The sequence below is a fragment of the Gouania willdenowi genome, chromosome 6 (assembly GCF_900634775.1).
Source record: "Gouania willdenowi chromosome 6, fGouWil2.1, whole genome shotgun sequence".
In the NCBI taxonomy this organism is placed as follows: domain Eukaryota; kingdom Metazoa; phylum Chordata; class Actinopteri; order Blenniiformes; family Gobiesocidae; genus Gouania; species Gouania willdenowi.
Window position 1 is genome coordinate 30,459,850 of NC_041049.1, and position 14,914 is coordinate 30,474,763.

Below are 14,914 nucleotides of genomic sequence, written 5' to 3' on the forward strand. Positions count from 1 at the left end.
TGATAAAAAGCTATGCAGCCCAAAGTTTTGTGACTCCTGTATTAAGTCGTTTAAACTGTGAAGTGCGACTTTCATGAGTTTGTCAAGCAAAAAGATGCTGGATTAGATTGAAATGAGGGAAATTCACAAATAATTATTAACGTACTAACAGGGATTGTTTCCTGTAAGCTGAATGTCAATATAGCCTATATCAGTGGTTCCCAACCTTTTTAGGATCGTGACCCCATTTTGTATTTGGAGTGGCAGCTCAAATATTTTTTGAACTGTCTGTTTTTGAACAAGTATAATATTCGATGAAGTGAAAGAATAGAATACAGTTGTTTACGATTGTGTGTTGTTTTAATTTGAAAAAGAATAATAATTCAAACATTTTATTTTGAATCAGTAATTAATTTTTATTATCAATTACTAGACATTTCAGGTGACCCCCAGGTGACCCCATTTAAACTCGAGGCGACCACAATGTTGAACAACCTATATATTTTCTTGAAAAATGTATCAATTATTTCATTTCTTTATGTGATATGATATATCGATAGATATGAGTATACAGACACCTTATTAAATACATTCAAATATCTTCTGTAAAAGTTCGTTTTTTTTTTTTGTAAAAGTGTGTGCAGTGTGTTTGGAAAATAATTATTCAATAAATAACTAGAGTATGTATCACTAGAACATGTTTTCTTGATATAATAACAGAACCTAAAGGTGGACCTAATGTTCATAGAAGAAGCACACACGTGGGTTGCTCGTTCACAACAGGGATCTGCTGCGTGCGTGCGTGGAGAGGCTGGCCGCGTGCCGCTGCGTACGTACGTGCGTGCGTCTGTCTGTCTGCTGTCTGGACGTGCACGGACGCATCATGAGAGACACGCTGTTCTCCGCCAACCGGGAGTAGGTCTATTTCCACGGCTGCATTTGATTCCACTGATTGTTTCCTTTGTGCGTTAATGCATCTGTGGTCTGAGTGAACGAAAGGAAAGGAAAGGCTGGAGACCGAGTTTGGTAAGTCAGCGGATAACAAACCACGCGGTGTGCGTGTTTCTATTTGAGCACGCACGCACGCACCTGTGTTAAGTAAATGTGAGTAACATTTGATATTCTGGTGGCACGAGGTGTCTGGTGCAGTGCTTGTCTGCCGGGCAGGGCTGGTCACACACACACACACACACACACACACCCACTCCCTGCCACCATGTGCTGTTTCTCTGCAGGTATCACACCTCCAAAGTTTTCTCTGCTCAATGAGGCTGCGTTAATGTTACGGTGAAACTCTAAACATAGTAAACGCGTGTATAGCGAGACCAGTCAGCCGAAACATAATGCCCACCTGAGCATGGTGCCCACGAGACCAGTGGTTGTCAACTGGGCACCTTTAAAAGTCAAGCCTATGCCTCCAACTGTCTAGGTGATGTGAGGCAGAAACACTGTTCTATTTTACTTTCAGTTGGCTTCCATTGGTCGTCAATGCAGCCAACATGGTGTATGAAAACTATGCCAACTATATCCTTAGCAACAATAACAGAATGTGCCATATGTTTTAAATTCCTCACATTATGGGCGCAGTTTGGCTTTGTTAAAACTTTCATTTTGGTGTGATTAAAAGTACTCTGTATATTATTATTGGGAAAAAGGGCAATGATAATGTGCTGCTTGCATTTATAGCTCAGTACATGCATTCTGTTGGGATGCAGGAGCTGGATCTCAACACGTCCTGTGGAAGATTCAGCACTGATGCTCTAATCCAGCGATTCTCAACTGTGGGTCGCAGACCTGTACTGGCTGGTCAAAAAAGAAATAAATACTTAATATATCAGATATTGGACTTGCCTTTTATTTTGAAAGAAGCTTTTCTTTTGACAGGCATGCTGCAAAATTTATGTTGCACAAGAAAAGATAGATTTATGTTTTTTGTTAAATTAAATATTTTTGAAAAATTCCATTTGCTTGGTTGAATAAAAAAAAAAAAAAAACAGTGGGTCGTGATTTAATGACCATTGGCAAAATGTGGGTCCCAGGGTGAGACCAGTTGAGAACCCCTGCTCTAAAGTATCTATAAAAGTAAGGACTGTGTGTCTGTCTGCCTCAAACTTCTGGTGTTCAGAGACAGAGCTTATACTTGCTACATAGCATTGGTTCAAAGCTGTGACGTCACATTTGTTTGTACTGTAATGCTTAGGGATGTAACGATTCACTCAACTCCCGATACGATTCGATTCACGATTCTGGGTTCACGATACGATTTTCTCACGATTTATTTTACAATATGGGAATGTTGACAAATGACTGAAAAATATTCCTTTATTTTTTTGGGGAAAATACTGTACTATTTTCCTTTTATTTTTCATTGTCAAAAGAATCCCTTAAACTATTCAAAATGATGCAATTTAACTAAAAATAAATCTTGAATGAAATAAAGGAATAATACAAATGAAGAAGCCTATTAATCTAAATTCTGGTTCTATAATAAACAATTCAAAACTGCCTAATAGTTCTTTTTCTTTTTAAAAGTGCAACTGAAAATGTATTTTGTGCCTTAACGATTGGACTTTAAAAAAAAAAAAAAGTCATTTTACTGTATTTACGTCAGATATTTGTTTAGACCAGCAGAGGGCGCTGATAACCCAGTAGTCGGTTGGCATGCAGTTATTCCACCAGTGAAGAAGAGAAGCTATGCTAGCAGACAGAGCTAATAGAAAGACATGACTTTTACAGATATTCACGTAATATTACAGATATACTTTTGGTGCTAAAGGAGTAAAGAATTATTTATGAGCATGTTTAACAGTAAATGGCGGCCAGAAAGAAAATAGTAGCAGATTCCGCCCGTCACGTCCGCTTCTGGAAGGATTAATATATAGCGCCCTCTGCTGGTTAAAAAAAGTACTGCGATTCAATTTTCAGAGCATCGATGTGAACCGTGGTACCTATGAATCGATTTTTAACTGCCTTACGATTAATCGTTACATCCTTAGTAATGCTACAATTAATGAATAATTTCATAAAATTGACTACTGCGAGCGAAGTAGAGCCGCTAGAGTTATGTGTGCCCAGAGCCAATCACTGTACTGCTCTGCTCTGGTGTGTGGCAGAGCTAATCACTGTGGCGAGCTAGAGTCACGTGTGTGGCCAGAACCAATTGCTGAAGACCTTGAGTAGCTACGTGAGCACGCACCAGACGTGCTCACGCAGACACGGACCACTGATGTACAGTAGATGCTCCCATTGCATTGTTTTATCATTTAATTTACACCAAACAGTTGTTTGCTTTATGTGATATGGCGTTATTTCACTTGTATTTGTGCACAAACAAAATGTCGATCGATTGGAGCAAAGCGGCTGAGCGCCGACTTCTTCCCAAGTCTACCAGCTCTGACAGTGTCTGTGTTTGTATGTGTGTACGTGCATTGCATGTTTTGTTTATTCAGCTTGAGCATGTTTAGTTCTAGGGTTCTTTGACACAAGAATGCCCGTAAAACCCTTGTTCCGCAGGCCAAAATTGAACACAAGTTTGTTGTCAACAACAATGAATTGCATACAATAACACTAATAGTGACCCACATGCACAAATGTATTCCATTAAATTATCAGCTCATGAACTCTTTGAGTCAGCAGCTATTGTAGCCTTTTTAAATGTGTCTAATGTTGATGTATTTGTGTTTGTAAAGAACCTGTTAACACTAAGTTGTCAATTTTTTTTATTTATAGTTTTTATTTATTGTTATTTGTATCGTTATCATGATAAATACCAGAAATTATCTGGATAATTGTTTTTGTCAATATCGCCCATCCCTATCGTGCAGCCAGGTTTCTTTGACCCTGGACATGCATAATGGCTGTAATATGATTGAATAAAATCTCTGAGACCAGAATCACAGAAAAACCAAGGCAATAAACTAACAGAAGCAATTTGATAATACATATTTATAATAATCTGGTGTTTAGGCTAACAGAGAAGGCCTTGCGGGCCCTGATGGCTTGCCACTGAGTTCAACTGGTGGTCATCTCACCTGGTGACACATGACGGCAGAAGCATCTACAATCACATGGCTGCAGGGGATTACATGCAAAACATGATTGGTTGTAATTCAAGGTTTCACAAACAATGTCTTCAGACTATGTCATACATTTCCAGTGTTTTCCCCATTAAACAGGTGACCAAGGGTGTAGCATTGTGGCTTATGTCACTTTTGTTATGTAATCTCACATGATTTCAGTGTAAGCATCCTGTCTTTGTAAAATCCTCTGAAGTATATAAAATGTTATTAATAACAGTAGTTGACTCTGTCAACCCTATTTTACATTTTTGTTACAATTCCAGAAGTTTAATAGTGACTAACCTCATCTAAACAAAGAAATATGAAAGTGTAACATGATATGGATATGGTTATACCCTGGAACAGAATTTGGGAAATTCTAAAGCTGAAAATTAGAGACCGTATGACTGTCTTCTCTCTTCTGCTCCCTCTTCTTTTCATGCTGATCCTTTGTCTTCTGATTGCTTTCCTCTAATTTTATTTATGAAGTCCTGCAGTGTACCCCTTCACACACAAATTAAATGACCTTGCATACATCTGCTGCACCAATTACACAATGGCATGTACCAAATGCACAGGTGACATATAATCTCAACACAATACATATATAATGAATTTATACACAACACAATTCATATACCTTCACTATCCATAAATATATGATTTTAGTCATTACAATAACTCCTCAGTACTTAAGAATATTTACATTTATTTACAAAAAAATTAAGACAAACTTGTCTCCACTTGGTATTTACTACTTAGAACTATTAAAAAGGTCTACAAAGTCTCATAGGACACCCCAGGATGTAGGAAGATAAGATACAAGACTCAAACAACAATTAACCTAATCATAGAGGTACATCTAAAAAAATTAGAATATTATGAAAATTCAATATTTTTGGTGACTCATTTCAGAAAGTCAAACATATGATTAAGGCTCATTACACATAGTGACATATTTCAAGCCTTTGTTTCTTGAAACTTTGATTATGGCTTACAGATAATGAAAACTAACTAAAAAAATATATTTTAAACAAATGTAAGTCTTGTGAAAAGTGTGTTCATTTCTATGCACTCAATACTTAGTTGGGCCTCCTTTTGCATGGATTACTGCATCAATGAGGCGTGGCATGGAGGTGATCAACCTGTGGCACTGCTCAGTTGTAATGGAAGCCCAGGTTGCTTTGATAGCAGCCTTCAGGTCATCTACATTGTTGTCTGGTGTCTCTCATCTTCCTCTTGACAATAACCCATAGATTCTTTATGGGGTTCAGGCCAGTTTGCTGGTTAATCAATCTCAGTAACACCATGGTCATTGAACCAGTTTTTGGTATCTTTGGCAGTGTGGGCAGGTGCCGAGTCCTGCTGGAAAATGAAATCCTCATCTCCATAAAGCTTGTCAGCAGAATGAAGCATGAAGTGCTCTAAGATTTCCTGGCTGCGTTGACTGTGGACTTCAGAAAACACAGTGGACCGACTGTTGCTCAGTGGTCATGTAGGTCAGATGGCTTGGATGAGTGAAGCTTTGAATGTTTCTGGAACAGTAACTGCTGGGTCTGAAATAGGTTATTCTTTTCAGCCTGTTTTCATAAAACAAGAGTTTGTTATGAAGGTAGATATGTTGCAAAATGTGAGAGTTCTAGAATGTGATGTAAGCTTGTGTTTAAAAAAATCCACATGTGAAATAAATTTAATGTCACAAATGATGGGAAAACATTTAGACTATTTACACAAAAAATTACAGCTGCAAACTTGTAATCCAATATTTATTCACATGCTTTTTAAGTACTTGCGTAAATGGTTGTTTACAACCACAACTCTTCGGTTACAACTTATCGAATCTCCCGCTACAGATGCGCAAACTACTTTTCTAGTGTGAATCTGCGCTGCTTGAGTTTTGCAACACATTTTGAGAGACGTCTGTAGCAAAACTAATTCATGCTTGCAGAAATTTCTGGTTTTTATCACGATAACGATAAACTTCATGATAAATAAAAATGTATAAATCAAAAATTACAGTGTAAACAGGTTCCTTACAAACACAAATACATCCGAATACATCAACACTAGACACATTAAAAAAGGCTACAATAACTGCTGACTCAAAGAGCTCGTGAGCTGATATTTTATGGAATATATTTGTGCATGTGGATCACTTTATTAGTGTAATTGTAAGTAATTAATTTGTTTCCTCATTAAAATGATATTTTCTAAAAAAAATAAAACGCACATAAAAAGCAAAAGTAATTCCATCAGTGTTTTTACTGCTGCTGAATCTTGATTCATTAATCTTGTGAGTTACATAAAGTTATGGTTGATAAATAACTGATTTCCTAAAATTAAACCTGATCAAGTGATTTAATCATTCAGTATATTTAGGTGCAATAATCTCAATAGTTACATTAGTCTAATGGGACCAGCTTTGTCTGTGAACACGTGAAATATAATGAAAAAATATTGCGTTTCACAAGTTAATATTATGCTAACATTTATTTCACACAATGTGTGGCATGTCTAGCTTTTATTCTTTCATACAAGTGTTAAATCTGACCATAAACAAATCTGTGGCTTTATGACAGTAAGACGTGTACTTTATACGTGGTCTATTATTTATATGGAGTGGTTAGCGTTAGCTCTTAGCCCAGTCTGTGTGTCGGTGTATTAGCGTAGCATAGTTAGCTTTAGTTGAGTTTCCAGTTCATAATCGTTGCTGCGGGTTCATCTCTGTCTCCGTGTTTGTGGAACTTTGGGTGGATCTGACGGAGGAACTTAAGCTGATTCACTTTGTTGGATGTTGTCTGGTTTTAACCAAATAGCGGTCAATGTGGTGGGTGTGTGAGGGTTGAGGGGCAGAAGCGGCGGTGGTGCACACCGCTGCTACGGAGCTGCCGTGAACAGCGTTCCGCTCCAGAGAATAATAAGTTGACAGCAAACGGGGGTAGTTTTGGCCCGTGGATCAAAGTCTTTATGAGCATTCTTGGCTAAATTGAGGGACAAATGGCCTGTGACCTTCGCTAATTTTCGAACTGGGAATTTATCGTTTATATCGTGGGATGACATGTTCTTACCGATGAGAATATTTTTGACGATAAATCATGAACAATAACATTTTACACATTCCTAATGGAGAGTGATTCTCCTTGTTTAAATTTAGGTAAATGCTATGTGGAGATGATAATCGAGAGCTGACAGCTGATGCAGTGGCCAAGTGGTTAATGTATTTTACAAAATCTACAATCTGTATCGTGACGAAGCAATAAAACAATGAACATTTGTTAACTGTCTCATAAAAATAAAGATCACTCTCCGTGACTCTTTTTGTTCATAAATGACAAACAACCTTTTTCAAACAATCTGTGGAGGCAAATTACAGCATCTTGTCTTTACAGTGAAGAAAAAAGACTTTCAGTCATATCACCGGCTGCTGCACTAAACAGACACAGCCCTCTGTCTCCAAATCCTCGTTTCTGATTGGTCAATCCCATACATGGGGGGAGGGGAGAGTAGGGGCCATTTCTATGAGCACGAATCAGTTTTGCTACAGACGTCTTGCAAAATGTGTTGCAAAATTCAAGCAGCGCAGATTCACACTAGAAAGTAGTTTGTGCATCTGTAGCGGCAGATTCGATAAGTTGTAACCGGAGAGTTGTGGTTGTAAACGACCATTTATGCAAGTAATTAAAAAAACGTGAATAAATGTTGGATTACAAGTTTGCAGCTGTAATTTTATGTACAGTGGTATGCAAAAGTTTGGGCACCCTTGTAAATGTTCATGATTTTCCTTAATAAATAATTGGTTGTTTGGATAACAAATTCCAGTTAAATTTATCATATAGGAGACAAACACAGTGATATTTGAGAAGTGAAATAAAGTTTATTCGATTTACAGAAAGTGTGCTAGATTTATTTAAACAGAATTAGGCATGTGCATAAGTTTAGGCACCCTTGCATCTTATTGATTTTAATACTCTTAGCACTAATTATTGGAACTCAAAATTGTTTTGGTAACCTCAGTGATCCTTGATCTCCATACACAGGTGAATCCAATCATGAGTCAGGGTATTTAAGTAGGAAAATTCTAGGTGTTTCCTCTTTGCATCTTCTCTGATTAGTGGCAACATGGGAGCCTCAAAACACCTCTCAAATGACCTGAAAACAAAGATAATTCAACATCATGGTTTAGGGGAGGGATACAAAAAGCTATCCCAGCGATTTAAGCTTTCAGTTTCAACTGTGAGGAACATTGTGAGGAATTGGAAGACCACAGGCACAGTTCTAGTTAAGGCCCGAAGTGGAAGACCAAGAAAGATCTCCGAAAGGCAGCGGCGCAGGATGGTGAGAACAGTCACAGTCAACCCGCAGACCAGCTCCAAAGACCTACAACATCAGCTTGCTGCAGATGGTGTCACTGTGCATCGTTCCACTATTCAGCGCACTTTACACAAGGAGATGCTGTATGGAAGAGTAATGCGGAAAAAGCCTTTTCTCTGCACACGCCACAAATGGGGTCGCTTGAGGTATGCTAAAGCACATTTGGACAAGCCAGCTTCATTTTGGAACAAGGTGCTGTGGACTGATGAAACTAAAATAGAGTTATTTGGGCATAACCAGGGGCGTTATGCATGGCGGAAAAAGAACACAGCATTCCAAGAAAAGCACTTGCTACCTACAGTAAAGTTTGGTGGTGGTTCCATCATGCTGTGGGGCTGTGTGTCCAGTGCAGGCACTGGGAATCTTGTTAAAGTTGAGGGGCGCATGGATTCCTTTCAATATCAGCAGATTCTGGAGAACAATGTCCAGGAATCAGTGACAAAGTTGAAGTTGCGCCGGGGCTGGATCTTTCAACAAGACAATGATCCTAAACACTGCTCAAAATCTACTAAGGCATTCATGCAGAGGAACAAGTACAACATCCTGGAATGGCCGTCTCAGTCCCCAGACCTGAATATTATTGAAAATGTATGGTGTGCTTTAAAACGGGCGGTCCATGCTCGGAAACCATCAAACCTGACTGAACTAGAGATGATCTGCAGAGAAGAATGGTCCAAAATACCTCCCACCAGAATCCAGACCTTAAGATCAAGGATCACTGAGGTTACCAAAACAATTTTGAGTTCCAATAATTAGTGCTAAGAGTATTAAAATCAATAAGATGCAAGGGTGCCTAAACTTATGCACATGCCTAATTCTGTTTAAATAATTCTAGCACACTTTCTGTAAATCGAATACACTTTATTTCACTTCTCAAATATCACTGTTTGTCTCCTATATGATAAATTTAACTGGAATTTGTTATCCAAACAACCAATTATTTATTAAGGAAAATCATGAACATTTACAAGGGTGCCCAAACTTTTGCATACCACTGTAAATATCAGTCTCTAAATTTTTTTCCCATCATTTGTGACATTAAATTTATTTCACGTGTGGATTCTTTTTACACCACATTTTACAACTTCACATATCTCCCTTCATATTTGTGGGCTTTTTATTTCTTTTTTTTTGGGAAAGCATCTCCTCTGCCTGAGATGATGTTCTGTGTATGTATGTAAATATATATACAGTACATATATATGATCCGATCATTTTCCACTGCCCTCAGATCCATCTTCATCTCGTCTTTGTTCACCTGTGGTCTGTCGGTGAGGCGTTTTCATCTATTCCTTAGGGTAGGGCTACTCAATTAATCAAAATTTGATTACGAGTTCGATTATTATACCTAATGATTACAAAAATAACAATTATTACAAAAAATTATTAAAAAAAATATATATATATTTATTTTTTGCACAATTTTTATTCGCTAAATAAAACAAACCCACTTTTTTCGGACATCTACAAATAAAGCTTGGCACACATGTTATTAATACTGAGTTGTTTAATCCATGCACTTGCAAGCTCCTCCCCTCCGCCCCGCCCCTCTCAAAGCCAAAGCGAGCCTGCAGGCCAACACAAAGGAAAGTTGTTGTTCGTGGTCTTGACATATGGCAGGAGAAATGCAGCAAAAATGCTTGGTAAACAAGTAGCAAGTCAAATTCTCTCATGGGAACATTTTGGGTTTGATGAAGACCTAGAGCAGACACATCAGTGTTATGTTTTGTGCAAAAGTGAACATACTTGATTTTAGTGTTTGAAGGATTTTTTTTTTATGTTTAAAGAATATTTTTTGTTTTTTTTGTACAAAAAATAAATAACTTGACAATTAATCATTTGAATAATTGTGGTTTCAATCATGACTAAATTAATCTTTATAATTTTTTCTGTAATCGAGCAGCCCTACCTTAGGGTGTTGTCAGTCTTCTCAGAGCATGAGCAGGACAGCACTAATGCTACATGTGGGTAATACTGACCCTGTCCAAGAATACCTTGTCTTGTTTCCCATACTACATTTAATAATGGTTTTAGTAATGGTTTTCATGGGTGATAGACACCTTACGGTCAGAGAAAAGAAGCAAACTGAATGCCTTTCTATATGTAAATATTTTTGTATATAAAAATGTCAGTATAGGTTAATGAGTCTTAACAAATAATTTTTCACTTATGTCTACTCTGTAACCTGACTTTCATGTTTTTGGATCATGAGGGTACAGAAAGAAACCTCCACAATGATGCTGATTACTTCTTCTGAAGCCCAAGTAAATTTTTTGTGATGCTTGTTCAACCTTGAGGCTGCTGTGGTGTTTATCGTTTGCTTGGAAATCCAAATAGACGTGGCTTTAAGTTGTCTGTTGTCTGGTGCTGATGGCTAAATGTGAGCTCTTCCTTACAGGTGTAGGGTCAAGGGACAGACGAAATTCTTTGAGGTCAAGAAGAAAATGGACAGTACTGTCACAGGGAGCTGGGCTCCAAACAACAATCCTGCCTCTTCTGCTGTGAAGAGCTCCTGTCACCCAAATCTGAAGGTACTGCACTTTGAAGGTGGAGAAAATAGCTTGGCGCCACCAATTTTATGACCCTGGCTTAATAGAAAGGTGTGGATGGGTTGTCGCTGTCTTCAGGAAACACAGAGGCAGACTCTGAACAGCAGAGAAAACCCTACAATCAGTGTTCTTTAAAAAAAGAAAGGTCATCAAATTTTCATGGTCATTTTATATACTACACTCACACAGAGGTGATAGATCACCTTTATTGTCACATGCACTGGTACGTACACACACACACGTTTTCTTTTCTGCCTTTAACTCATTCCTGAGTAGCAGTATAGCACTCAGGGAACAGTTAGGGGTTAATGTCACTAATAGGGCTTTTCTATCGGGCAGGAGCTGGAGCTAACTTGGAGCTAGCAGGTGTTTTAGCTACGATTCTTTTTGTATCCACCAACAGAGCTCCAGCTCTCGCAGCTAAAAACTGGAGCTTAGCTGACCCCAACTAGCTGCTGCACCAGGGCACAACTCCAAAGTGGGTGGGAGGAAGGATGGCGGAAGGCGGGGTTGTTATAAGTGTCTTGCAAGAAACATTGAAGCCATTTTCTTTTGACTTGACTCAAGTTCATAATGAAAAATCTAATATAAACGATAATACAAGCAAATGGAAAATAAAGTTGTCAAGCAGCAGTGGAGTGAGGAGGAGACTCGATGCTTCGTGGCACTTTGGTGCAATGAGTAGGTGGAGGACAAACTGAATTCTGCCACCCAGACCAAGCTCGTATTCGAGCGGCTGCAGCGGGAGATGCCGGCCGCCCGGTTCACCCGTACGGTGCATCAGCTAATTAATAAGCTGAGGGAGGACTTCAGAGACCAGAAGCAGGAGCTGGAGTGCAGAGGAAGGGTGGTGAGCCCACATTTTGAGATGCTGAACACCGTGCTCGGAGACCGCCCGGCCAAGATGTCGACCGGGGCAATGTGCTCTCCTCACGTTTCCACGCTAGAGGCAACTGCAACAGAACCCGGTAAGTTTTATTTCAATGTGTTGCTCGCCAGCTCTGAAAACATTGTTACTACATTCCCTCATCAAGTTGTAAATGTGACGTCAGCTAAAATGACTCAAACTGTTTTTGCTTGCCAGTTGAACAATGATGCCTGAACTATATGGTAAACTACGTTCTATATTAATTTTAGACTCGTCTGTGAACATGGATTGTTCTGTGCCATGGGCAGCATCTCTAGGACCGTCATGCAGCACGCCCCTTCCCAGCCCCTCCACCAGCTCATCAATTGAATTATACGCTGCTGCTATTGATACTTAGACAATGTAAACAAAAAGAACAATGCTGTATTTTAACTCATCCTGAAATTTGCATGAACTTAACTGGTAATGAACAGAGGACAGTACAGGTACTAACTCATTTTTCATACACTTTTTGTTTAGGTAAGAGGAAGCGGTACTCGATTGGCTAAATCCTGCAGTACATGGAAAGGTCCGAGGAGATGTTCGGACTGGAAGGCAGGGAGGACCGTGAACTGTCCAAGGCAATACTGGAGAGCCTTACCACAATGGATGGCCAAGGAGCTTGATGATTACATTCATGAGTTGGATGTGTAATGTGCTTCTTCCCCCTGAGATGGCATCGATGGCCATCTTGGAATCGCCATCGATTCTAAAATGGCACCTGTGTATGCGCGTTGCTGCTCGACTGCGGCTACGCTGCTGGCTATTTGTATTTTTTGTCATGAGTTATGTGGTCGTGCCAGTCTTAGTGCTCGCCGATTGTGACTCTCTATTTAATATAAAGGATTAAATGGAGCATCTGTTTCAGGACTGGTGTAGCTACAAGAACGCATTTCCACGACCAATTATGTGCGCGCCCTCCTCCTCAGAATACCTGGTTCCGGTGTCCAGGTGAAGATGAAGCGTGCCGCATGGACTGATAGTGGCTTCTCTCGTTTGAGCAGGACCTACAGATGGCTGCGTCCGGTCCCTCTCCAGTGGGATATGTTTTGGAAACATGTTCCCACCGCTGCTCCCTGACAGCCCAGCACCGTGGTCCTGTATCCGAGCCGCCAGACCATCGGTATCATCCTGGAGCTCCGTGTTTATATTGACGAACAGGCCAACATGCCGGTGCAGCTGGGAGTCACGTGACCACGGAAGATGGCTCAGGCCGATCCCACTGTGCTCAGCTGACACAAATGCAGTCATTTCCCTCGAGTCGGATTGACCTCCTGAATGCTCTCTCCATAGCTAATAAATCTTTCTAGCTCAACGAGTTGTTTACCTGAGAAAAACTGGACTTTGTTTCTTACTGAGACATGGCAAACAGATGGAGAATTTAAAATCTTGGTTCTAACCGTTCAAGCTCTACATGGTCATGCTCCCTCTTACATTGCTCACCTCTCGGAGCTTGAGGTTGTCGAGGCAGAACTTGTTGGTGGTTCTACATACCTGCTTTAATCAAAGCTGCTTTAATTCAAAGCTGCCGTGCGCCGACTTTGAAATGAACTCCCACTCGACCTGCGCTCTCTGGACTCCGTGGATATCTTTAAAAAGTGCCTGAAACACATTTGTTTGCAAAAGCATTCTTGTCCAACTGACTCACGCTGCCTTTGACTGTCTATTTGTTCCTTTTTTTTTATGATGCTTTCCTATTTGTTTTATTACAGTGAAGCACTTTGTGGCTCTCTCTGTGAAAAACACTACAAATAAAGTTTACTTACTTCTAAATGAAACGTAGTTTCAGTTTCATCATGATGCACATTCAAACCAATAGATTAAATTTCAAATTAGACAATTCAGATTTTAAAAGCAATCATTCAAACCATCAATTCAAATTCAATTCCTACTGGTTTTATCCCATAAATGTCTACTTTGAAGTTTCCTTGACTTACGCATCAGGAGATCAAAGCGCATTTCCTAAGGAACAGTTGTTTGAATAAATGAAACCTTAACATACTAAATAAAATGTCCTTTCACATTGACTGCTACCAGTCAGCCCTAAGTTGAAACATCACCTGCCAGTGACAGCAACACACAATATTCAAGGTGTATGGCAGTCCTAGATACTAGCAGCAGTACACTTGTGAATAGCTGAGCTACTAGCAAGGCCATGGACGGCAGCGAGTAGTAAGATGCAAATACCCCTCATGCTGCCTCAGTCAGAGAAACAATGTCATCAAAAATGCAGATATGACGAGAGTAATAATGGGTTCACATTTACTGTATAAGTGCGCATAGAGATACTCGGCCACAGTGTTTGCGCAAAATTTGTCGCACAACTTCATGAAACCTTCCCAGGCTAGTTAATTATTTAAATAAATTGATCATTCTGAATAAGATGTTTTATTGTGTGTTACACAGATTATTCCTTTTTGTAATTAAATATCAACAAAATGGGTATAAATGAGATACAGTTTTCACTGCAGGGCTACATTGTGTAGGACATTACATTAATGTTTAAGTATGCAGATGTAGGGGGTACATGGCTTCAGGTTAAATGTCTGCAGGGGTACTGGACTGTGAAAAGTTAGGGAACCACTGCTTCAACAATAATTGACAGATTTTTTTTGTTAGATCTTGAGGATGATCCGAATCATTATACTGATTCTGGATCAGTTTGATAAATGTATAAATTATTATGTTCAGCACTTCCAGTTGGTTCTGTAACACCACCTGCTGATGCTCATTACTTGCTCTCTTCATACGCTGAACAAAAATATAAACGCATACTTTGGTTTTTGCTCCCATTTTCCATGAGCTGAACTCAAAGATCTAAAACATTTTCTATATTCACAAATATTGTTCACAAATCTGTCTTAATCTGTGTTAGTGAGCACTTCTGCTTTGCAAGATAATCCATCTCACCTCACAGGTGTGGCCAATCAAGATACTGATTACACAGCATGATTATTGCACAGCTGTGCCATACCCCCACTTTCCATTGGATGCGGCGCCGCTGCGTTACGTCACCGCCGTGTCACCGGAGCTGATAGGTTTCCACTTTA

The 14,914-nt window shown here is 39.4% G+C and overlaps 1 protein-coding gene across 3 annotated transcripts in view; it reads left to right on the forward strand.

Moving 5' to 3' along the window:
- Positions 1 to 807: 807 nt before the first annotated feature.
- LOC114466176 (solute carrier organic anion transporter family member 1C1-like) overlaps positions 808 to 14,914 on the forward strand; it is a 52,699-nt gene continuing 38,592 nt past the window's right edge. For all 3 annotated transcript variants that reach the window (XR_003674394.1, XR_003674395.1, XM_028451734.1), the window contains exons 1-2: positions 808 to 1,005; positions 10,807 to 10,939. Coding sequence is in view for 1 of the 3 variants with exons in the window: in XM_028451734.1 (XP_028307535.1) it covers positions 10,853 to 10,939 (87 nt within the window). In the remaining 2 variants the exon portion in view is untranslated. The remainder of the gene's footprint in view (positions 1,006 to 10,806; positions 10,940 to 14,914) is intronic.